We start from the raw sequence: 25962 nt of genomic DNA, 5'->3' as shown, positions 1-25962 counted from the left end.
GCTATATCTACTCATGCAGGGGGAAAAGTTATGGGATTATTTGGAGTTCACATACAAACAACACTATTTTGTCTTAAATAGCTGTAGATTGTAAGAAGAGTCATTCTTTTGGCTGAAGTATATCTGGATAACTGCCTCAGTTTTTATTTACTTTTCATACTCAGACCTATTAAATGTGCCTGACATTTGCAAAGTTAATGTTGTAGAGGATACACCACTTCCCATTTCTTCTTTAAAACACTGAACATGCATAGAGTACACAACCACTGGGAAATGAGCAGCACACCAGTCAGTATCACAGAAATAGTTATTGAAGAAGGACAGTAAAAAAGAAAGATGTATTTTAATTATATCTTTTAAGCAGGCATTATTGACTCTTTGTGTTGAAACCAGTATAACAAAAACAATAGAATAGTTTGTGTTGTAATACTGTGGTGATAGTACACTTTAGAGAATAAGCAATATTTATAAATCTATAAATTTTAGAAGTTTAATTTCTTTCACATAAATATGTCATTTTTATTTAATGGATATATTTACTTCATTTGTAGGATCATTGAAATGCACCTATAACATATTTCAAGAGTGCCATCATAATTATATGAATACTTATTAATGCACTCAGGGATATCAAAGTTTCTTCTGGAGCTGAGTTACACAACGTGATACCCTTTCAGATATCAGAAAGACGTGCCTTACCCCTATCTTGTCACATTTCTATACAAAGATTTCACATTTTAGAAAAAAGAATTGCAAATAAAGGAGGTGCATTCCTTACATGTGCACTTGGCTGTGATGTGTAACCATGAGGAGATGGCCTTGTCGGACTGACTGTCTCTGTTCTCTCCCAGAATGATCTGATTTCCCAGTGCGTGAGGATGCTGATGGATGAGCCTCATTGTTTTGAAGACATTTAATCACATATGCCCAGTGTAATAATGATTGATTCTGCATTTCTTAGGCTGCTTCACTTATGTGTATTTCTCATGTATTCTTTCCTGTTCAGTTTCTCTGTCCTTCACATGCTAAAAACAATCTCACCCCAAAAGGGCATACCACTAAGCTTTTCCTAAAGTCATTCACCCACAGGTGCCAAACTGAAAGAGGAAGGACATAGTGCAGATTAAATGGAAAAAAAATAAAAGCACGGAGTTTAGAATGAAATATCTTAGTCTGGAAATATTTAGAGCTTGAATGGAATTGCATAACAAAAGCTTAACTGAGAAATGGAGACATTATAGTATTCAGATGCCTTCTTTGAAAGAGGAGCTACCCACTGTATTTTGCCAGGGACATGATTTCTGGTGACAGCCATTGCTGTTCCTTGGAATTAAATGTGACCCAATCAATAATTAATTCATGAATAATGTTTGCAAATTGAATTAACGTTGGTCTTTTCCATGAGAGATTATTTTATCAAAAATAGCATTTTCTATAAAATCATTAACTTTCAAGCATGACAGTAAGTAGAGTGTTACATTCTTACCCCTTCTGTGATTTTTTTTTTTTTGCGTACGTTGCTTTTCTGTGTGGAGTATTAGTTAAAAGACCTGATATTGGTAACAAACTTGATGTTCAAATCCAGATTCTGACATTTTGCCAGCATTTGAACACAGTTTACTTAAATTTTCTGTGCCTCAGTTTATATATCTACCAAATGGGGATAATAATATCTCTTTTATTAGGAGCAATGCCTAGCATGTTACAAGTGCTATGTAAACGTTTATTATTAATTTTAAAATTATTTTCATATAAGATTCAAATATTATCAAAAAGTAAATAGTAGACAATTCATATGGCACTATTTTCTAATTTTGGAACCATAGGTAGCTTTTAATCAATGTTTATCATTCCACAGTTCTTTATATTTAGTATAATATTAAAAAGTAGTTTATTCTATCCCCACATATATGGAACCATGCCAGGTTCAATGTACGAGGAAAATTAGAAAATATCTCAACATTTAGAAATTATATTTTATACAAATTACACAAATATAAGGTAGAAATTTTTACAAAAGATAAAATAAATACACTGAAATTATATATATCTTATTTTAATTTAATAACTGTACTTTTAAGGAGATTAACCTGTAGGGCAAAATTATTCTTATTTTGGCAGACTTAAAGAAATTTTAGAAGCATACTTTTATCTCACAACACAGATTCTCCAAAAGTGATAGTAAAGAAACAAACTCTTCATGTATTTTACTTCTGAATTAAAATATTTTTTATTCATTGGTAATTAGGAAATGTAAAAAAAAATTTTAGTAAGAGCAAAATGTATTTTTTTATTAATAATTATCTAGACCAGGATCTAGATCAGATTAGAAGTGAAAGGTTTAATTTGATCACAGATATTTTAATGGTCTGTAACATGCTAATCTGGTCACATATAAACTGCAAATGATATTTCCACATATAATTTAAGTATATATTAGGTACAGAAAAACAAATGTGCTAATCTGGTCACATATAAACTGCAAATGATATTTCCACATATAATTTAAGTATATATTAGGTACAGAAAAATAAATGCGCTAATCTGGTCACATATAAACTGCAAATGATATTTCCACATATAATTTAAGTTTATATTAGGTACAGAAAAATACATGTTTACAGGAAGTCCAAAATGTAATACTTTCATCTAGTTGGATTTAAAATCATTTGAGATTCTGCTGCTGTCCCTCAGTATGGCTTAGTATCATATTTTTTATTAAGCTGTTTCCAGTGTCAAAGATTTGCCTCATGTGGCTTTGAATTATATGACCAGCATAAAACAAGAGAAAAGCTGACAAAAATTAATCCATGATGCAAACAAAAGGAAGGTTTTAAACGTTACTCTCAGCCTTTTTGAGGGTGTTTATAAATTAACATAATCTCTAATATAAAAATTGCTAAGATTTTATGATCAGTCATGCATCTGTTTCTATCAATAGTCCACAAAATTTTGTTTAAATTGAGTAATTGACCTCCTACCTGGTCAAGTGTGCATTATGTGCTTCCTGCCACTTGCAATAATGATCAGCAGAGTTTAAAATGAATGGAAGCATTTTTCAAACACGCTGTATTCAAAGCACAAGATAATTCCAGGAGGGTGGGAGAACTATCAATTCTTTCATCATATGTGACATAATGTAACTCTTTCTAATCTGTGCCTCAATTTGCTAAAATATGACCATGAGAAACATATAAACACCTCATCTGAGGAAGTGGTAAACTCTTCTTCTTTTGAATTTTAATATTTCATATTCTTAATATATTAACAAAAGTCAATGAATTATGAGTCGGTAATACTAACACTGTTAGCTAAGACAAAAATTAAGAAATCCTCTGCTCATCTTAATTATAGGACTTTATTACTTTCAAAATTTCTAATAGAAATAGAATTTCTTTACTCTGTGTAGTAGCATTGAAGGTGCCAAAGCCCTAATTAAACCTGAAGGTCCTTATACCTTTCAAAGATTATGAATTATGAACTCTATTCCAGGAACAGTGAGTATACATAAAAGAAAGAAGTTGCCGTATACTTTGGTGGCCATGTGAAGCTGCTTAATCTACTGACTTTGTTAAATATAGACTAAATTAAATTATTCACTTATTCACTGCTCTGGGTAAGTGGCGTGTTACAGTACAAGGTAAAGGGATCCAGTCCCTGACCGTAAGAAATTTATAATCTACGCAGGCAAAGTTTCTAAAACAGTATGAATACATATAAATTCAAAACACAGCAAATATAAAGCAATAGATAGAATTTTTAAGGTGACCCTAATATTCAAAAAGTGCTTACTATTTGCAAGTCGCAATATTAAGTGCTTTAATAAATTAATCTCATCAACTCTTCACTAAGACCCTGTAAAACAGGTATTTATAATCCTATTTTAAAACAGGGAACTAAGACCTAGAGAGGTTAACTTGTCCAAGATCACATAGTTAATTAAGTGGCAAAACGAGGGACTCTGCTCCAAGTACTGAGTGACACCAAATACATGCTTTAATCCTTTCATGGAGCTACTCTCATGACCATGGAAATCTTTAAGACACACACATGGAACATTCAGAGAAAATCCTTATAACCATCTTTAATATTTATTCCCTAAATTTAAGTAAAAAATAAAGATAAAAAATCAAACATCCATCTGTAAAACATATTCTTTTGTGAGAGAATAAACCAAATAATACACCCCACACTATAAGCCAGGACTTATTCTCTTATTTACACAGTTAAGTAGTAAGAGAGCAAGCAGGAATTAATTCTTATGTTATCGATTCACAACATTTGTAAATTCAGCTGTATATAGTAAAATTGTACAAAATCGTACGAAAACTCTATCATTTCATTTGTGGCTATTCTTGGATAGCTGCAATATAATTAATTCTCTTAGAAGTAAGTTTTTTTTTTCTTAACTGTGGCATAACAATGTTTTTTGTTTTTATTTCCTATGTATTGGGTGCTGTTAACGAATTTTCCCAAAAGAAGAAGAGAAAGTGATACTAGTTTTAAATTCTCAAGTCACACATATTATAAACAGTTATCAGATCCATTGTTTAGTTTTTATGAAATATTTATATTAAAATGGGAAATTTGATATGTATAACATTAAGTGAAAAATTTAAGCATGCAAAAATATTAGTACAGCAAGAGCTGAACTTTTGAAATATAAGTAGAAAAAGATTTTTGAAAATAATACAAAAATGTTTTTACCGGTTAGCTCTAGAAGATGGCCTTACAGGTTTTTTTGTTGTTGTTTTTGTGTTTGTTTTTGGGCTTTGTGTATTACTTGCCTGTGCTTTTGACATTTCTTTAATAAACATATATTATTTATGTAATCAGAAAAAAAATTAACAAATGTTATGAGTTAAAATTTATGTCCAATTATTTGAGAATTACCCTTAACATTTAAGGGTAAAAAATATATGTTAGGGTATAAAATACATATAAGGGTATAACATATATGTAAGAGCATAAAATACCCTTAAATTCTAAATTAAACAACTGTCTGACCTGGGGCCAGCCATGCCTACTCACCCCATCCTAATCCCAAGTCCCTTCCCTTTGCCTTTGATTCATTTTAGACTGTGGTCTTTTATTCTGATTTAAAAAGCCCACAGAATTGGATATATGTATCAGCAGCATTAAAAATTAACATAAATCTGACAAAAATAACCTTTAAGATAGTAAGAAATTTTCACTAAAGTTATTTTTAACTTTATGTTTTAAAGGGACTGAAGAGGAAGATGAAGGAGATGACCTTTTACTTCGATCTGTGGATGAGTTCTGGTGGTTTCCTCACATGTGGAGCCACATGCAGCCCCATCTCTTCCACAATGAGTCATCTTTAGTAGAGCAGATGATTCTCAACAAGGAATTTGCACTGGTGAGCACATTTTATTGTGGTATCTTTTGAACTATAAGTTGTGATCTTGTGGTGGAAGTGTAAAATTAATGTATTGGGTTGAATATGATAGAAATAGAATAAAATATAATATCAGGGTGCATCACATGTATTGAGGGTACATATAACTTTGTGATATTTTGTTTCAGGCATGTGTGGATATGTAAAGGGCCATTATGTAATTATATAAAAAATACATTTCAAAAAGTAAGTTATTTTCAGAAAGCTTTCAACTCCTATTTTATGAGATGACTATTCTTGTATCTATGAAGATGAAAAAATAGTACAACTTTCATTCTTGGTGCAATATAATTAAACATTCAAAAATAATTTATTGCTTAACATCACTAATCATTAGAGAAATACAAATCAAAACCACAATGAGATACCATCTCATTCCAATCGGAATAACAGTTATTAAAAGGTCAAAAACAACAGATGTTGGCAAGGTTGCAGAGGAAAAGAGAACACTTACACACTGCTGGTGGAAATATAAATTAGTATAGCCATTGTGGAAAGCAGTGTGGCAATTTCTCAAAGAACTTAAAACAGAAGTACCATTTGATTGAGCAATCCTATTATTAGTTATATGCCAAAGAAGTATAAATTCTTCTACCATAAAGATGCACACACATGTTCATCACAGAGCTATTCACAACAGCAAAGTCATGGAATCAACCTAAATGCCTATCAACAGTAGATTGGATAAAGAAAATGTGGTCCATATATACACCATGGAACACTATGCAGCCATAAAAAAGAATGAGATTATGTCCTTTGCAGCAACATGGATGGGGCTAGAGGCCATAATCCTAAGCAAACTGACACAGGAACAGAAAAGCAAACACTGCATGTTGGCACTTATGAGTGTGAGCTAAACACTGAGTACACATGGACACAAAGGAGGGAACACCAAACCCTGGAGACTGCTTGAGTGTGGAGGGAGAGGATGGAAAAACTACCTGTCTGATACTATGCTTATCGCTTGGGTGACAGAATAATCTGTACACTGAAACTCCATGACACAATTTATCTATATCATAAACCTGCACATAGCCCTGAACTATTTTTTAAATAATAGTTTAAAAAATCATTTGTTGCAACAATGAAGCAAGAAATGAATGAGTTGAATGTTTGGAGCCGTGACTCTAGACCAGTGGCTCTCATATTTTAGTGTGATCTATTTCACCTAGAAGACTTCTGAAACACAGACTGCTTGGTCCATTAGCAGAGTTTCTGATTCAGTAGATCTGCAGAGAGGCCTGACAATTTGCATTTCAGAAACTTCCCAGATGATCCCCATGATTCCACACTAAGAATCACTTGCTCTAGACGAGGGGCTGGAAAATTGTGACCTTTAAGCCGATTCTGGAGTGCTACTTGCTGTTTATGATCCCTGAGCTAAGAAAGCCTTTTTTAAAAACATTTTTTAATAATTCAAATCAAAAGTAAACAATCAAAGGAAGAGTGATATTTTGTGGCATGTAAAAATTGTATAAAATTTACATTTAAATGTTCATAAATAAAATTTTGTTGGAAGACTGCCACACTCATTCCTTTATGAATTGCCTGCAGCTGCTTTCACATTGCAATGGTGGAGTTGAATGGTTGTGAAAGAGATCCTACGGTCCACAAAGCCTAAAATATTTTTATCTCAATCTTTACCAAAAAAAAGTTTGCTCATCCCTGCTCTAGACATTAATTAAGCCATGTATTCCTTTAAGAATCTAACAAAAGACAGAAACATTTTCCCTTGAAAAATGCTCAGATGCACATTCTCACATCTTCACCCAGTGGGACATACAATCACAAAGGGTTTGTGAATCCACCAAAGACCCTAGTTCCTAGTTAGGAACTCCTAACTTAAACTGTTGTGATTCATTAGTACTGTGTGATTTATTGATATTTTCGTTGTTTTAAGCCATCTTTGGAAGCATAGCACAAGTCAAATTAATACTATGATATGTTATAAAGTTATGCCCAGTTGTTAAGCTAATAGCTCATCACTCTTTGAGTCTCTAAATCCCCAGACCAATGTGAGATCTGCACACAGGATTCTTAGTAGTAAATGTAGAAAACATAAAAAGCGGTTAAGATCGAGGACTCAGGCACCAGATTATCTGTTTAAATCCTCACCTTCCATTGATGGTTGCTTGACCTTGAACAAATGACTTAGATTCTCCATGTCTGTTTCTGAATTTATAAAACTGAGATAATGGTAACAACTACCTCATGGAATTGCTGGAAGGATATACATAATGTGCTTAGAGCAGCGGCTGGCACACAGTAAGCATTCAATAGTGTTAATTAACCAATTATGACCTTTCTAAATACAGAGGAGCATGCAGTTACATCTTGCTTTTAAAACACCTAATTTTTTAAAAAAAATATGGATTTACAAGGGGTCATTTTTTACTTAACTTTTAGGAAATGTCTCATAAATGTGGTACTGCTTCATAGCATTATAAAATTAAGTAAATCTTTTCCATTTCAAAAATAAACTTACCTTGAGTAAGCATGCTAAATTCTCTCAGGACACTTACCTTGAAAATAAAACATGTTTATCACCTGTCTTAAACTTCCCCCACTTCATTCCACTCCACTCCTACTCTAGAGCCTTGCGTTTGAGGGATATAGGTTATATTTCATAATGGTTGATTTCACCTGTTTGTGTAATTTCTTTTTTAAGAGCCGTGCTGAGAGCTCTGGGAAGACTCAGATGTAATTGCTTTGTAATGAAATGTTGAAAGCTATTTAGAGTCCATTCAGAGTAATTACATTTGTTTAGTCAGCGTGGCTAGAAACTACACTTATTCCTATAAATATATTGTGTAAAAATCTTATTGTATTTTACATAGTCAAAATATTATGACTAAAATGAAGTCTGTTAAACATATATCATACTGAAATGACACTGTCCTTTTCCTTCTGGAGTTCAGCTCAATAAAACTCAAGACTCTTCAAGCAGTGACATTCAGAACCCCACTTTTATTGTCAACATAACATGACAATATGTGTGCTATCCAGAGAGCCAAGAGATATATCTCTTTCTTATTAAATTATTATCTTTTCACATCCAGCTGACACTTTAGAGCCATCAACAGTATCAAGATATGATATGATAGCAGAAACACTAACTGGATATTGGTGGAGTAAATTTTAGTCTTGACTGCTAGTAACAAGTTCTGATAAAATTGGCAACTTATTTAATGTCTTTATATCTCACTTTCCTCTCTCGAAATAGTAATGACTTGCTCTTTCATTCTCTAAACTACAAAGTTTTTAGATAATTAATTTACATCAACTCATCCGCCAACCAAAGGCACTGGACCAGATAATGCTACTGATCAATTTCAGTTTTAAAATTCTGTGATCATTTGTGGATTACATCGGTCCACAAATTTGGAATGAACATCATGAAATCCTTATCTAGCTGGAATTGAAGCAATTATGAGAAAATATTTTCAAACTAAATGAACAATTCATACAGATAAAAATCAAAAGTCTTTAAATCCTTTTTTTAAGTTCTATTCTGACATTCCTCATTATCCCTTGATATGACCTTGGCTGTCAGAGGGATTTTCAGTCTCAAAAGCACATTTGTTCTCATAGCAGTTCCAAAAATGATTCAAACATATTCAGATATATTAATAGCTTGATATTGATATTTCAAAAATTGTATTTTTTAAATGCAATCTATCTGAGTAGTTTCATTTGTGGAATTTCTCTGAAATGTTTCCGGATGGAGTTTGTTTTCTCTTGTAATATGTTTAAAAATCATGAGAGAAACACATTGCCACATTTCATCATGTTGGAAGAGACCTTATTAATATAAAACATTGTTATTGTTATTGCTTCATCCATACACACACACATATGCCATGTGAATATGTATATGCATGTGGGAGTTATGTGTATGTATATGCTTAATCCATGAGCACCAATGTATGCAGTGGGGGTGTACATGTGTATGGATGTATTATGCTTACTCCATGCACATATATGTCATGTGTATATGTGTGTGTTTGCATACAGGATCTTAGTCTAATGACAAGCATAGTCAACCGAAATATGGCAGTTACAAGATACCCTTCTTAGTATGGCAGTAGGGTGGAGAAAAATACTTTTTGGTTCTTTTTCCTTCAATAACTCGTAGATCTTTGCTGCTATTCAGTTGCTTGAGTACGTCAATAAATAGATGCAAAGCTTCAATAACAACAATAGATGAATGAAGGCTAAAGAGAACTAGAAACACTGGCCAACATGAAAGCACTAATAAAAAAATTACCAAAACTTATTCCCAATTTAACCTACAGCTATTTTCCAACCATAGAAAGAAAAGTGCATATACCATACACTGAACTGTTTACTTTTATTCCACAATAGACTTGAAAAAAAAGTTTAAAAATTGTATTTTCTTGTTTTAAGTTTTACATATAAACTCATTAAAGTTTTCAAGCCAGTAGGGCTTTTCAGTTCACTAATAGTTGCAGACATGAAATATCCTGAAGGGATAAGTATCAAGTTTTTGTCCTTAATATTGACATTTTCAATGATGATGTGAATTTTACTTGCTGTGTTATTGAGCAGTCTGGTATCATTTTCATGACTAAGTAAAGATTCTTGAAATAAAGACATAGGATTTTAAGTTCTGATTTTAAAAAGCTACACATATTTATGAAATCTATATAACTTTTTTCATAATTACACAATATACATTAAGTAAAAAATGCTGACATTTAAATTGTTCTCATAAAAACACAAATCTATTAAAGAGAGACTATGGAAAATCCTTAAGTGTCATAATAGGCTGCACACTCAATCAGCTATGTATGTGTCATATTAAAAAGAAATAAAGTAATATGATAGCAAATTAATAGTATAATGAAATGAAACTGAGAGAGAGCTTCCTTTCAATGTTGGCAATGCTTTACAGTATTTTTACTGGATTATCCAGTTTACAGCCTTGTATTATGCCACAAATGCAGAAAAAAACTGATAATAACTTATAGGGTATTTAAAGGTAGGGAATTTAGAGAAGATAAGGATATTTACACTAAAACAAAATTGTGAACAAATATGCAACAAAAATTCACAATGAATAAATAGTGTATTTTGGAGGTTTAATAACAAATAAAAAAATCTTTATACTCAAGAGTGGATCCACATGTGCAGGAAAGATTTAATCACAGTAATAAAAAACCCTGAAGCACCAAGGCATTGAAAAAAGAAGGAAATTCTGTAACACGTGACAACATGGATGAACCTTGTGGGCATTATGCTAAGTGAAATAAGCCAGTCACAGAAAGATAAGTACTGCATAATTCCACTTATATAAGGTGTCTAAAACAGTCAAACTGGTAGAATCAAAGAGTGGAATGGTGGTTTTTAGGGACTGAAGGAAATGAGAAAATACGATTTAATAATCAAGGGGCATTAAGTTTTAGTCAAGACGAATAAGTTCTAGAGATCTGCCATACAACGTTGTGTTTACAGCCAATAATAATATTGTGTACTTAAAAATTTGTCAGAAATGTAGATATCATGTTAATTGTTCTTACCACAATAAAATAAAATAATAAAACATTTTTTGGAAATTGAACAAGATCTTGAGGTATCACACGGAACACCTGCCAATTTAGTACAAATTTCTATGTAAATTACTTCAGTAATTGAGTGCATTAGTTAACATTCAGATATCTTAGATATTGTTTAATAACAAATTACTTAGACTATAAAGACCTAAAACACACTTTAATTATTTAACAGTTTATGAAGTCAGGAAGTTGCGTATGACATAACTGGATCCTGCAGTTCAGGATTTCTCACAGATGTCAATCAAGGTGTCAGCTGAGGTGGCAGTCATTTCAAGGCTCAACTGGAGGGTGGACCTGCTGCCAAGCTCACATGGTTATTGGCAAGATTCAGCTCCTCACAAGCTGTTGGATTGAAGACCTCAATTTCCCACCAGCTGCTGCCTGGGTCTGCCCTGTGTTCCTTGCCATGTGGGTCATTCAGGATGGCAGCTCACAACACAGTAATTGGCTTCATTAGAGCTAAGGCTCTGAGAGAGGAAGAGAAAAAGAGACAGATTGATTCAGAGTCTTTTATTATATAAATATCAGAAGCAATACCTCTTCACTTATACCATATACTCTTCAGAAGAAGCCAGTCACTAGGTCTAGCACACACTCAAAAAAAAGGGAACATAAACAATAAAGGGAATATCAGGAGACAGCGATAACTAATTGGAAGACATTATAGAAGCTGACTATCACATTTAACTAGAAATAAGAAATATAGAGGATCCTGTGTGATATAACTCACACTTACTATTGCATTAATTTTAAAATATTTGTGTATTAACTAAAACCTAATATTTTTCCTCAAGGTTAATGTCAATTACATCCTTCAAAGCCATAAATATTGAATTCATCTATCACCTCTCTTTCTCTCATCTAATCCATTGCCTCTAGTTGAAAATGTATTTAGAACTGATTAATTTGACGTCTTACCACTTCTACTATCAATCAACTTAGTGCAAGTTACCATTGTATCATTTTAGCAGCTTTATTGATATTGGTATTAACATATCGTAAGGTTCACCCATGTAAAGTGTAAACTTCAATGGTTTTCAGTGTATTCACAGATCTGTGCAAACTAATCATAATTTTAGAACATTTTCATCAACTCGTTTTAAAAAAGTACCCTTAGCAATCACTTTCCATTTTTTCCCACTCCCTCAACCTAAGCAAACAACTAATTTACTTTTTGTCTTCACAGATTTGCTTATACTGGACGTGGGATATAAGTAGAATCATACATTACATGGTCTTTTTGACTTGATTTTTTCACTTAGCATAATGTTTTTAAGGTTCAAACATGTTGTAACATATATCAGTACTTCATTCCTTTTTATTGACAAATAATGTCTCATTGTATGGCTATATCATATTTTCTTTACCCATTATATATCCATTCCTTATCAGTTCATAGACATTTGGGTTGTTTTGGGGTTGTTTCCACTTTCTGGCTAGTTTTTATAGTGCTGCTATGAGCATTCTTGTGCAAGTTTTTGTGTGGAGATATGTTTTTATTTCTCTTTAGTATCTACCCACAAGTGGAATTACTGGGTCAGTAACTTTATGTTTAACATTTTGATGAATAGCCATGCTGTTTCCAAAGTGTGAGCACCATTTTATATTCTACCAGCAATTCATGAGTGCTCCAATTGCTCTCACCAACCGTTGTTATTATCTACCTTTATTATAGTCATTCTAGTGGGCATGAAGTGGTTCTTTTCTTTCAAGATGATTTTGGCTATTCTGGGTCTTTTGAATTTCCATATGAATTTTAGGATCATCTTATCAATTTCTGCACAATAAACAACTGGGATTTTGACAGTGATAGCAGTCAATCTGCAACTCAATTTGGGAAATATAGCTCTTACCAATATTAAGTCTTCTGATACATGAACATGGGTTGTCTTTTCATTTATTTGGGTCTGCTGTAATTTCTTTAAACAATATTTTATAATTTTCAGAGTCTAAATTTTGAACTTCTTTGATTAAATATAATCCTAAGTATTTTAATCTTTTTGATAGTATTATAAACAAAAATCTTTGAAATTCCAATTTTATATTGTTAATTTTTTGTATAGAAGTACAATTGATATTTGTATATGGCTCTTGTAACATCCAAACCTCCAAATTTGCTGAGCTCTTTTATTATTTTTAGAGTTTTTCAGTGGATTCCTTAGGATTGTCTATGTATAAGATTATGTCATGTGCAAATAGAAATACTTTTACTTCTTCATCCTCAATCTGGCTGTATTTTATTTTATTTTATTGTCTAATTGTCCTGACTGTAACTTTCAGTACAATGTTGAATAGAAATGGCAAGAACAAATATCCTTGTTTTATGCCTGGTCTTAAGGGGAAAGTATGCAGTCTTTCGCCATTAGGCATGATGTTAGCTGTAGATTTTTCATAGATACCTATCATCAAGTTGAAGAAGTCTCTGTTTCTGTATGTATCTGCATGTATTTTTATCATAGAAGGATGTTGGATTTGTTACATACTTTTTCCTCCTTTATTCTCTTGATATGGTATATTACTCTAATTGATTTTTAGATGTTAAGTTAACCTTGCATTCCTATGATAAATCCCACTTTGTTATTGCATATAATCAGTTTTATATATTATTGAGTTTGATTGCTAGTGCATTTTTGGGTATTTTTTAAACTCTATTAATAGAGATACTGGTCTGTGCATTTCTTTTTCTTTAGACGTCATTGTTTGGCTTTGATGTCAGGGTAATACTAGCCTCATGTAATTAATTGAGAAATATTCTTTGCTCTTCTTTTTTATGTATAAAGGGAAGAGAAGTCACAAATTACAAGCATTAATTATTTTTTGTATGTTTGGTAGAAGTCACCTGTTCCTTGCTTTTATTTGTGGGAAGTTTTCAATTTACTAAGTCATTCAATTTACTTGTTATAAGTCTATATTTTCTATCTCCACTTGAGTCAATTTCAGTAGTTTGTGTGTGTCTAGACATTTACTAATTTTATCTAAGTTATCAAATATTTGGCAAAGAATGTTCATAGTATTACCTCATGGCAATTATTATTTGTATAAGGTCAATAATGTTGTCTCCAGTTTCATTATTGATTTTACCAGTTTGTGCCTTTTCCCCCACTTGGTCTATCTAAAGTTTTTCCAATTTAGTTGATCATGTCAAATAACCAAATTTTAATTTTATTGTTTTTCTCTATTGCTTTTCTCTTCTCTATTTCATTAATTTCTGTTCTAATCTTTATTGTTTCTTTCTTTCTAATTGCTTTATATTTAATAGGCTTTTCTTCAATGTTTTACGGAGAAATAATAGGTTATTGACCTGAAAGCTTTTTTATTTTTAATAAAGGCATTTTACAGCTATGAATTTCCCTCTAAGCACTAATTTTGCTGCTTCCTCTAAGTATTAGTAAGTTGGGTCTTCATTTTTATTCATCTCAAAATATTTCCTAATCTCCCTTGTGATTTATTCCTAGTGGCTGCTTAAGAGTTTCAATATACATTTTAACTTCTCAGAATCTTTTTCAATTTCATAGTGGCTTTTCCAGTGAAGTATAGAAACATTATATTTACATAACTCTATTCCTCCCTCCTTCCCTCTTTATTATCGCACATTACATCCATATATGTGACAAACTCAGCAATACATTGTTATAGTTTATACTTTATATAATTTTATGGTTTTAAAACTTGAAATAAGAAGGCAGAGAAAGTATGTATTTATAGGTTTCTATACAAACTTTCTTCTATGACATTTTTCTACTCTTCATTTGTTCTTGTAAATTTAAATACTATTTGGTGTTACTTCCTTACTTCAATATGGCTTTTCTCCCACCTGTCTTTTTTCTGCTGTTATTAAAAATATACTGCATTTACACCTGTTATAGCCATAGCAATACAATTATATGCATATTGTTTTCTATCATTGCTTTTTAAATCTGATGAGAAGAAAAAAGAAATACATATACGTCTTCCATAAATACATAATTACCTTTACCAACATTCTTTATTTCTTTCTTTCTTTTCTTTTTTTTTTTCTGCAACCTCTGCCTCCTGGGTTCAAGCAATTTTCCTGCCTCAGCCTCTGAGTAGCTGGGATTACAGGCACCTGCCACCACACCCAGCTAATTTTTGTATTTTTAATAGAGACGGGGTTTCACCATGTTGGCCAGGCTGGTCTCAAACTCCTGACCTCATGATCTGCCCGCGTTGGCCTCCCAAAGTGCTGGTAATACAGGCATGAGCCACCACACCCAGCCTTTATTTCTTTATGTTGATTCAAATTACTCTCTGTGGTTATTTGCTTTCAGTCTGAAGAACTACATTTGTAATTTCTTGTAAGAGAGGTTTGGCAATGTATTCTCTCAGTTTTGATATATCTGTGAATGTATTTATTTCACTGCTATTTTTGAAAGATAGCTTTGCTAGATATACAATTACCGATTGCTATTTTCTTTTTTCTTTCCACTTCCTTCTGGATCCCACAGTTTCTATTGAGAAGTGAATAGTTAATTTTGTGTTTCACTTCTATGTGATGAGTTCTTTTGCCACTTTCAAGATTTGCTTTCAAATTGCCTTTGTTTTCAAAATTTTTATGATGATATATCTGCATATGGATTTCTTTGTTTATTTTAGTTCTAGTTCACTGAGCTTCTTATATGTGTAAATTAATAATTTTCACCAAATTTGCAAAGTTTTTAGGAAAATAATTTTTTGAATGCCTTTTGTGTTTCTTTTTCTCCTTTCACTCTTTTGATAATCCCATCTGACATATATTGGTACATTTAATAGTGTCCCACATTTCTTTGAGGCTCTGGTCATTCATTTTTCCTACTTTTTTCCTCTTTATTCTTTAGTTGCATAATCTCATAATCAATTTTGAAGTGTGCTAAATTTTTCTTCTGTTAGCTCAAATTTCTTGTTGAACCCTGATATGGTTTGGCTGTGTCCCCACCCAAATCTTGTCTTGAATTGTAGCTCCCATAATCCCCACGTGTTTTGGGAGGGTCCTGGTGGGAAGTAATTGAATCATGGGGACAAGTTTTTCTTATGCTGTTCTCCAGACAGTGAATAAGTCTCAAATGCCCTATTGCCTGCCACCATGTAAGATGTGCCTTTGCTCCTCCTTCACCTTCCATCATGATCATAAGGCTTTCTCAGCCATGTGAAACTGTAAGTCTATTAAACCTCTTTTTCTTTACAAATTACCCCATCTTGGATTTTTTTCATAGCAGTATGAAAATGAGCTAATACAGTAAATTGATACCAGTAGAGTGGAGTACTGCTAGAAGTATACCCAACATTATGGACGTGACTTTGGAACTGGATAACAGGCAGAGGTTGGAACAGCTTGGAAGGCTCAGAAGAAGAGACGAAATTGTTGGAAATTTTGAAACTTCCTAGAGACTTGTTGAATGGCTTTGACCAAAATACTGATAGTGATCTGGAAAATGAAGTCCAGTCTGAAGTGGTCTCAGATGGAAATGAGGAACATGTTACAAACTGTAATAAAGGTGACTTTTGCTGTATTTTAGAAAGAGACTGGGGGCATTTTGCCCCTGCCCTAGAGATCTGTGGAACATTGAACTTGAGAGAGATGATTTAGGGTCTCTGGTGGAAGAAATTTCTAAGCACCAAAGTGTTCGAGGTGACTTTGGTGCTTTTAAAATCATTCAGTTTTATTCATTCACAAAGATATGGTTTGGAATTGGAACTTATATTTAAAAGGGAAGCAGAGCATAAAAGTTTAGAAAACTTACAACATGACTATGCAGTAGAAAAGAAAAACCCATTTTCTGAACAGAAATTCAAGCTGGCTGCAGAAATTTGCATAAGTAACAAGGAACCAAATGCTAATCACCAAGACAACGGGGAAAATGTCTCCAGTACATGTCATGGCAGCTCCTCCCATCACAAGTCATGAGGCATAGGAGAGAAAAATGGATTCCTGGACTGGAACCAGGGCCTTGCTGCTTTGTGCAGTCTGGGGACTTAATGCCCTTTGTCACAGCCATTGCTAAAAGGGGCCAATATACTGCTCAAGCCGTTGCTTCAGAGGGCGAAAGCCCGAAGCCTTTGCAGCCTACATGTGGTGTTTGATGGAGATGATTGGTCTCAGATGGAGATGTGGAACATGTAACAAACTGTAATAAAGGTGACTCTTGCTATGTTTTAGAAAGAGACTGGGGGTCTCAGATGGAGATGAGGAACATGTTACAAACTGTAATAAAGGTGGCTCTTGCTATGTTTTACAAAGAGACTGGTGGCATTTTGCCCCTGCCCTAGAGATCTGTGGAACTTTGAACTTAAGAGAGATGATTTAGGGTCTCTGGTCAGGAATTAAGTTTTGGGAACCTCCACCAAGATTTCAGAGCATGTATGGAAATGCCTGGATGTCCATGCTGAGGTGTGCTGCAGGGGCAGAGCCCTCATGGAGAATCTGCTAGGGCAGTGAGGAAGGGAAATGTGAGGTGGGAGCCCCCACACAGAATCCCCACTGGGGCACTGATTAGTGGAGCTGTGAGAAGAGGGTCACCATCCTCTAGACCCCAGAATGGTAGATCCACCAATGGCTTGCACTGTGCGCCTGGAAAAGCCACAGACACTCAAGCCAGCCAGTGAAAGAAGCCAGGAAGGGGGCTCTACCCTGCAAAGCCACAGGGGCAGAGCTCCCCAAGACCATGGGAACCCACTTTTTGCATCAGTATGATCTGGATGTGAGACATGGCATCAAAGGAGATCATTTTGGAGCTAAAATTTGATTGCCCTGCTGGATTTTGGACTTTCATGGGCCCATAGTCCCTTTGTTTTGGCCAATTTCTCCCATTTGGAACAGGTGTGTTTACCCAATATGTGTATCCCCATTGTATCTAAGAAGTAAATAATTTGCTTTTGATTTTACCGTCATAGATGGAAGGGGCTTGCCTTGTCTTAGATGAGACTTTGGACTGTGGACTTTTAAGTTAATGCTGAAAGTAATAAAAACTTTGGGGGACTGTTGAGAAGGCATGTTTGGTTTTGAAATGTGAGGACATGAAATTTGGGAGAGGCCAGGAATGATTTGGTTTGGCTGTGTCACCACCAAAATCTCATTTTCAATAATTCCCACCTGTCATGGGAAGAACCCAGTGGGAGGTAATTGAATCATGGGGTTGGGTCTTTCCCATACTATTCTTGTGATAGTGAATAATCTCATGAGATCTGATGATTTAATAAAGGGGAGATCCCCTACACAATCTCTCTTGCCTGCTACCATGTAAGATGTGACTTTGCTTCTCCTTTGCCTTCTGCCATAGTTGTGAGACCTCCCCAGCCATGTGGAACTGTGAGTCTATTAAAACTCTTTTTCTTTATAAATTACTCAGTCTTGGGTATTTCTTCATAGAAGTATAAAAATGGACAAATACAAGACCTGTAGTAATTTTTATTTCAATAATTGCACTTTTCATCTCTAGAATTTTTATTTGACTCTTTATTAATATTTCTATCTCTATTGATATTCTCATTGGATGAGATATTGTCATCATAGCTTTGTCTATGTCTTCAGGCCTAGTTTGCTTTAGTTCTTTGAACAAATTTGAAATCTTTGTCTTCTATGTCTGGCACCTTGGCCCTTTAGAGGCAATTTCAATTGCTCGCTTTATTTTCCTGTGGATGAATTACACCATCCTGTTTCTTTGTATATCTTGTATTTTTTTAATGGACATTTTAGATAATTTTGGCAGCACTCTTCACACTGATCCCTTCCCTCCATGTTAAGGATGTATTTTTGTTGCCGTTTAGTTATTTTTTAAATGGAATGGCTGGATAATTTAAGTGACTCTTTCACTTGAAGTGTGCGGCCTCAATGTTGCTCCTCATAGGGAACATAGTCACTCTTGGACAATAGTGGTTTTAGCATGGCCCTCTTTGACTGTCTTTCCTGATGTTTTTGTTAAGCTGTCTGCCTCTGGAATAGAGCTTAGTCAGAAGTGAGCCTATACTAATTATCAGCTGTATACTTGATTGCTTTTGACAAAAGGCACTCAGATTATGAGGCTTTTACTGACCCAAAGAGTGTTCCTCTTAGCTACCTGTTTATCTGGTTCTCTCTAGATAGAAAGTTTCTGTTTAGTCAATGATTCACTTGTTTTCTATCTTAATTATGATAACAACAGCCTCCTCCTTACTTGCTTACTGTTAAAATCTCTACTGTTTGAGAGTGAGCTTAGGCTGAAAGTTCTTCACACTGTGTCTCAAATAAAGTGTTTCCTTGGGGAGAACATTGAAGATCTCTCTTCTTGAGACCTGCCTTTCTCCCTCAGCAAAACCTCTGTGCCACTGCTCAGAGATAAAGGTAACTACAATTGTCTACTTCTCTCAAAGTAACACCCAGATTCATAGGCGGGGTCCTGGGTTGGGGTAGTAGCCCCTATTACTCTCCGATTTCCTTTCCTGGAATGGAATCAACACTCCACAATTGAGATGAGGCAAGGGAAAATTAAAATTACAGTATTCTTGGCCTTCCGCACTTAGGGTACAGCTTCTTTTCTATGAGTGGGGCTGCACAGTAGAGGAAAACTCCAGGTCTCAAATTTGCTGTTAACTAGAATAGAACTTCTGCATACAGAGATGCGGAGAGGAGAAATGCCGTGGACTGCCATTTCCAAGGAGAAATCATAAGCCTAGACTTGACACTACAGAGAGATGTAGCCCTATGTTCTTGGCTACACTTACCCAAGGTAAGAATTCTGTTACTCTAAACTGGGGCAGGAAGAGAAAGGAGCAGGTCATGGCTCACATCCCATTGACTCTCACTGTTCTTACCTTTTAGAGTAGATTTTCTTGAATAAATGGTTTTGCATGGGTTATATGCCTTTTGTTCACTTTCCAGATATTTTTAATGTTTTTAAAATAATTTTCACCAGTTATGGGTGTCTCACTTGGAGATGGTCCACAGAGCTCCTCATACCACCATTGCACAACTCTGCATCCTACTATTCTTTCTTGACTAATTTATGGCAGCAGCATCTTTATTGCTTTTAATTTCCACTCTTGGCCTTTTGAGTCCATTCTCAGCAAAGCAGCTACAGTGATCCTTTTAACATGTAATTTAGATTCTGTCACATTTTGTCTCAAAGCCCTCTAAGCTAACTTAAGATAGCCCACAAGCCCCTAGCAACTGGCCCCTTGTTTCACATGCTGTAAGCTCCCCTCTGGCTTTTTTAATGATTGGTACTTGATGTTTTCAGTGTGCCTCCATTCCTGTAGTTGCTACTTACTCATTGATGACTACAGTCAATCCACACTGTTGCCATTCTTGTGTCATGGTCTTTCTCCTGGTTTGGTGACTCTCACCTTGACCCCAAGGTTCCCCTGAGCTTCCTACAAATTGATTCTGAGCTGCCTCCATCAAGGCTGTACAGTTCTTGAATTTGGAAGTGTTTCCCTTCCTACCATTTTTCATACATGTAGTATGAAAATAATATATGTATTAGTCTGTTCTCCCACTGCTAGAAATACTTGAGACTGGGGAATTTATAAAGAAAAGAGGTTCAATTGGCTCATGGTTCTGCAGGCTTTCTAAGAAGCATAGCAGCTTCTGCTTCTGGAGAGGTCCCAGGAAGCTTCTAACCTTGGTAGAAGGCAAAGCTGGTAGTGAGATGTCTTCACATGGTGGGAGCAGTAGCAAGGATGTGGGAGGGGCTACACATTCGAACAACCAGATTTGCAGAGAATTCACTCACTATTGCAAGGACAGTGCCAAGAAGGATAGTGTTAAGCCACTCGTGAGAACTGTGATCTCATTATCCAATCACCTCCTACCAGGCTCCATCTCTAACGCTGGAGATTACAATTCAACATGCAATTTGGTGAGAACACAGATCCAAATGATATCACCATATATACACTTTTAAGAACTAATTATAAAAGCCAAGATAAAAGAATGTTTTAGTAACATTATCTTGTGTCAATTCAAAATTTAACTTTTCCGTATCAAAAAGTTGTTTGGAGAGAGTATAGCTTTTATCTGTTTTTCACAAAATAAGTAAGTTACTTATCTTCTAGTCTTATCTTCCATTTCCTCTTTTCCTTGCTTCCAAAGGATGAGATCCTTTTTATTTTATCTCATTTCTCTAATATACCTCAATCCGTGTAATTCATTTTGCTAATACTATGTGCCAAAGTTGCCATCCTGCTTTTACATTTAAGCCTCATGATAGATGTGCATCTAGGATTGCTAATAATTTCTCCTTCAATGCTAGAATTTCTAGACTGGGCATTCAAATTAAATTTAATTTAAATTAAATCCATCGTGATTTTAGAATTTTTTAAAAGAATCTATTATATCTGGAATTTTTTGAAACAGTATTTTTAAGTCATAAAACAGGATAGGCAAAAAAATTAAGTTTAAAAAAATCAAATAATAACATAAAATATTACTAGCATTTCCCTGGAAGACAGAGCAGTGACAATTTGCTAAATGTTTAGAAAATGAAGTATGTGAATGATCTTGAATATAGTCAATTCTCTTTATCGGAAATTTGTGATCAGTAAAATAGTCTTAGGGTGGAAGAAAATAAAATCACAGTGGGAAAAATTACAGAGCATCAGCTAGTAAGCTTGAAGCTCATTTATATGAGTGGCTAAATAATTTTGTTACTGCATATAGAACACTTATTTATGGATGGCATTTTATAGCAGTTTAAAAGTATTCTTTTATATCTATGTAGTTAATAGAAATATCTGTTCATCATTATGTCTGTTAATTAGTTTTGCTGTTGATGTTAAGTATGCATACATTTCTTATATTATTCAGTATAGAATATTATATTACAATGAATGAGTTAGCCATTTGTCACTTGAAAAGTTCGGCATTTGAGTTATTTATTGTTTTATTCATTTCAGTGAACAACTTCCTAAAACACATAACTTACTGCTTTTAAGTTAATAAATGCATGCCAGGCATCACATCACATTCACATAGACTAAGTTTTCATCATTCACAAAGACTAAGTTTTCATTGCTAATATGAATGATTTCACTGCACTGTGCTCCTGATGTGTTCTTGGAATCTGCTGATATTATAAGGACTATTTGCTCCTAAACTATGTTCCTAGAGTTTTTGAGCTCTTGTGTCTACTGTTTCTACTTTCTCAATCTCCTGGTCCAAGTTTGTAAGATTGATAACTTTCTCTTGCAGCCATTGTCATGTTATTTGATTCTAGTAGCCAGATTCTCATTTCAGTAAAAACAAAGTGATCAAACTAGATGACCATCAAAACTCCTGATACTTCTAAAATTATATAAATCTAAGTTGTTCTCAGTTTCTAAATCAAATGGAGAAAGGTTCTTAGGCTTATTTCTAAAGTGATATTGAAAGGTCTCAATTTTACAAATGAGAAAACTGAGCCCTAGAATTTGTTAATGTGACTTGTGCATAGTCACACAAAGAACTCACAAGCTGCCATGTGGTTCCAGTTGTACCACCACGCAGCACTGCAAAGTAAGAGCTGATGGTCTCTGGGAGAAATGGACAAGGCCTTCCCACAAAAAAAAAAAAAAAAAAAAAAAAAAAAATGAGCCATCTTGTGTGCCCGGTTTTCTTAAAGCCTTTTTTGGTCACAGCACAGGTAATTAAAGTAACATGAATGAATGACATTTGAATAGATGAGTAATTGTTGAAAAACTTACTCACCTTTAGGTATTGAGATCTTATTGCATAAAGCTTAGATTAGCACGGAAAATTGAGGTGTATAAATGGCATAATGATTCACATATTGAATAACAAGAAAACGTATTTTCTATTTCTCTTTCTTTAGATACCCATTGGCAATAGATAAGGTCTTTATCCATTTTACAAGTAGGATATTGTTTTAAAAATTTCTTAACTGGCTTATTCTAGCAGTCTCCAAGGTTCTCATCAATTCCTATTTTCACCAAACTTACAACATAAAGGATAGCATGAACTTTTTGCTTGCAAATTAGAATTGGTATTTCATTAGCTATTAATATTCATACTGCTTAGCAATGGATTTAGAGAAAAATGGCTTTTCTTGTCATGTGTTATATCATGGTAAGTCCTTGACTTGCTGGTCTGGTACTGGCAGGTAGATGAAAGAATTTTCCTTAGACAGAAAATCTCTACAATACATATTTATCTATTTGATTTTCCTAGCAGATGGCAATAGCAGACCCTCCCACCCCCCAAATTGCTTTTTTCACTGCAGCATCTTTTTATTGTCAAGCAGCTGTTTTGTTTCCGAACACATTTAACCTCAAAGACATAAATGCCCCCTACAAAATACACTTCAGTATCGAGCAGCAATAATTGAAAAATGAGCTATTTATATCACTCAAAATTCATTAATATTAATCTATCAAGATTTACATCTGTCTTTTCTGGATACCTTGTTATTATTATTTTTGGTAAGTGTAAAGCCTTAAAAATCATTCTTTCTGCTTTACTTGATCCTTCTATAGTCTTGTGCTTTTAAATAATTTTCTAAGATTAACTACAAGAACTCCAATTCTTTTCAAATACCGATACATGAAAATTATAACATAGGTTTCCCCCCAGGAGATAGGCTGATAACTAGTTAATGTACTTGGGGATACTTAATTTACTTGCTTTAAAGCAAATTAGTATTTTCTACAACTATTATTTCGCTTATTCAGAACAATGGTCTGTGCACAAAATACAAAAGAAGTCATATTTTTCAGAAGAAAACAAAATTTTAGCTACTTTTATACATAAAGGCTCCTACCTGTGTGATATGAGTTCACATTACATGAGTCATTACCTAGTTGCTCAGTGTAGAAATCAAACCCTTGTATTTGGCTTTGGACCAATCTTGGATCAAATTCTGTCTTTGACAATTATTATATGGATGACCTTGGCAAATTACTTAAAATTCCTGTGCTATAATTTTCAAATATGTAAAATAAATATGCAGTAGTTCCTACCCCAAAGGTTTTTACGAGGATTGGATATTGTGTGTACATGTTTATGTATACATAATTCTTAGCAGAGTAATTGGCACATAAGTGTTTCAAAAGTATTTGTCATCATTATCATTATGGTTATCATCAGTTTTACCATATTTCTTCAAGAAGCATGCTATCATTACTTTTGAAATAAGAGGTTGATGATGCATGAAATAGCCAAATAACTTCTTCAAGGTTATGTAATATTCAAGTTGGAAACAGAAACAAGACATTCTAATTTGCTTTGCAATTCTCCATCTATCCATAACCCCATACTGAAAGTGGTCACAAGTATTTAATAATGAAAAAACTAATATTTTAACAAACATTCCAAGAAAAAATAACATGGATGATAAAAATTGTATTTTAAAAAGTGAAAAAATTAATTAAAGTGTTCATTCATGTGCATGTGAACACGTGAATCTTTGAAATTATTGTTTTCCAATTATGTCCAAAAATTTACACTTTCAGTGTGAAAACTACCTCCCTCCTTTCATTTGTCAGTCCTTTATTTTTTGCTTGTTTCTTCCTTTCAACCTTATTCCCTCCTTCTCCCCTTCTTTTCTTTCCTGACTTCCTTTCTTCCTTTCCTCAACAGACGATGAGTATGCATTATCTGCTGAGCACCTTACTTGACACCAGGGATGCAAAAATGATCGAGACGCTGAGATTTTACTTACTTAGTTGAAAGGAGAGGGGAGAATGCATGAAGAGTAATAAAGTGACATTTTAGGTTTTTGAGAGAAATGTACAGAACACGGTGCAGCCACAAACGAGACACTTGTTTGTTATAAGGGTAAGAAAAAAAAATGAACAACTGAGTTGATAACATTTGTGAAAAATAAGTAGGTGGGCATGAGGCAGAAAGCAGGAGGAGAACCCCTAAACAGAGGGAGCAGTAGCAGAAAGAGCACAAGACTATGCCCAATTACTGTACTCTTCCAGTAAAATCCACATAGGTTTAGCAACAACCTGTCTATGGATTGGGAACTACTGCCTGTGGGATTTAGCCCGCAGTCTGTTAGTGTGTGGTTGGTATGTTAACAGTAAGTTTTACATTTTTAAAGAGTTGTAACTACCAAATAAAGAAAGGAAATATGTGACAGAGGCAGTATGTTGCTGGCAACATTTTACCAAACCTTAACTTCCACATGATTCTGAAGATAGTATAAAAATTGGAATCATAATGATGAACAGTAGTTCATGAATTCTTAGCTAATGCACATTTTTCATCAGTTACTATAGGTGACCTACTATATCCTTAGAAATATGAAATTTATGGACAATAAAATTTTATTTCCAATATTCCTGCCTTAATGAACCTCGGAAAAGTGGATAAAATGTTGAAGAAAGAAATAATAAATTGATTTGGCTCCAGAGGAAGCTTTGTGTTGGGAATTAGGAGAAGATGGAATCAAGTAGCTCATGTGGTCCAGAATATGGAGGAACTTTTTAATCCTAGGTGTTAGAGCTTCAGGTACCCTAAATCCAACTGTATAAATGACCTTTGCTTAGAGCTGTACATTTGAAATAACAATTTTCCAGTTTCTCATCTCACCTCCCCGTGTTCCTAATTAATATATCATAATTTATTGCTCTCCTATAATCTTCTAAATCAGTATTCTTACATGTACTTTGTACGTAGGAAGTAGACTGCTTAGTAACAGGGAATTTACATCCTTATTTTTACTTTCTCATTTCAGGCTACAGATGTCTTAAATCCTGGGACATCACTTCTAAATGTATACTCAATGCCAATGTTTACTTTCTTGCTTACTCAATAAAGCCAAAGTTTGCTTGTGGAGCCAAACTGTCCAGTTAAAAGAATAAATTTCTCAGCTTTTATTTTGGGTAGTGGGCATTGAACATTGTTCTGGCCAATAAGATGAAAGCACAGCTTATAGTATGGAGCTTCCAGGAAAGCTTCAGAAAAGGAGGCTAGATATTGCTGGGGCTCTGCCCTTCTGCCCTTAGCTTTTATTTCTTTCTCTAACCTGCTGTGTGGTCCCATTGGCTGGAACT

The 25962-nt window shown here is 34.1% G+C and overlaps 1 protein-coding gene across 1 annotated transcript in view; it reads left to right on the top strand.

Annotated features, from left to right (window-relative positions):
- The window catches only part of LOC101137932 (N-deacetylase and N-sulfotransferase 4), a 249438-nt gene that overhangs the window by 102227 nt on the left and 121249 nt on the right, over window positions 1–25962 (top strand). The window contains exon 3 of the mRNA XM_004040311.5: window positions 5226–5380. Coding sequence (XP_004040359.3) covers window positions 5226–5380 — 155 coding nt within the window. The remainder of the gene's footprint in view (window positions 1–5225; window positions 5381–25962) is intronic.

The sequence above is a fragment of the Gorilla gorilla genome, chromosome 3 (assembly GCF_029281585.2).
Source record: "Gorilla gorilla gorilla isolate KB3781 chromosome 3, NHGRI_mGorGor1-v2.1_pri, whole genome shotgun sequence".
In the NCBI taxonomy this organism is placed as follows: Eukaryota; Metazoa; Chordata; class Mammalia; order Primates; family Hominidae; genus Gorilla; species Gorilla gorilla.
Note: the sequence above shows the minus strand (reverse complement) of the source record. Positions and strands in the feature narration are given on the sequence as shown.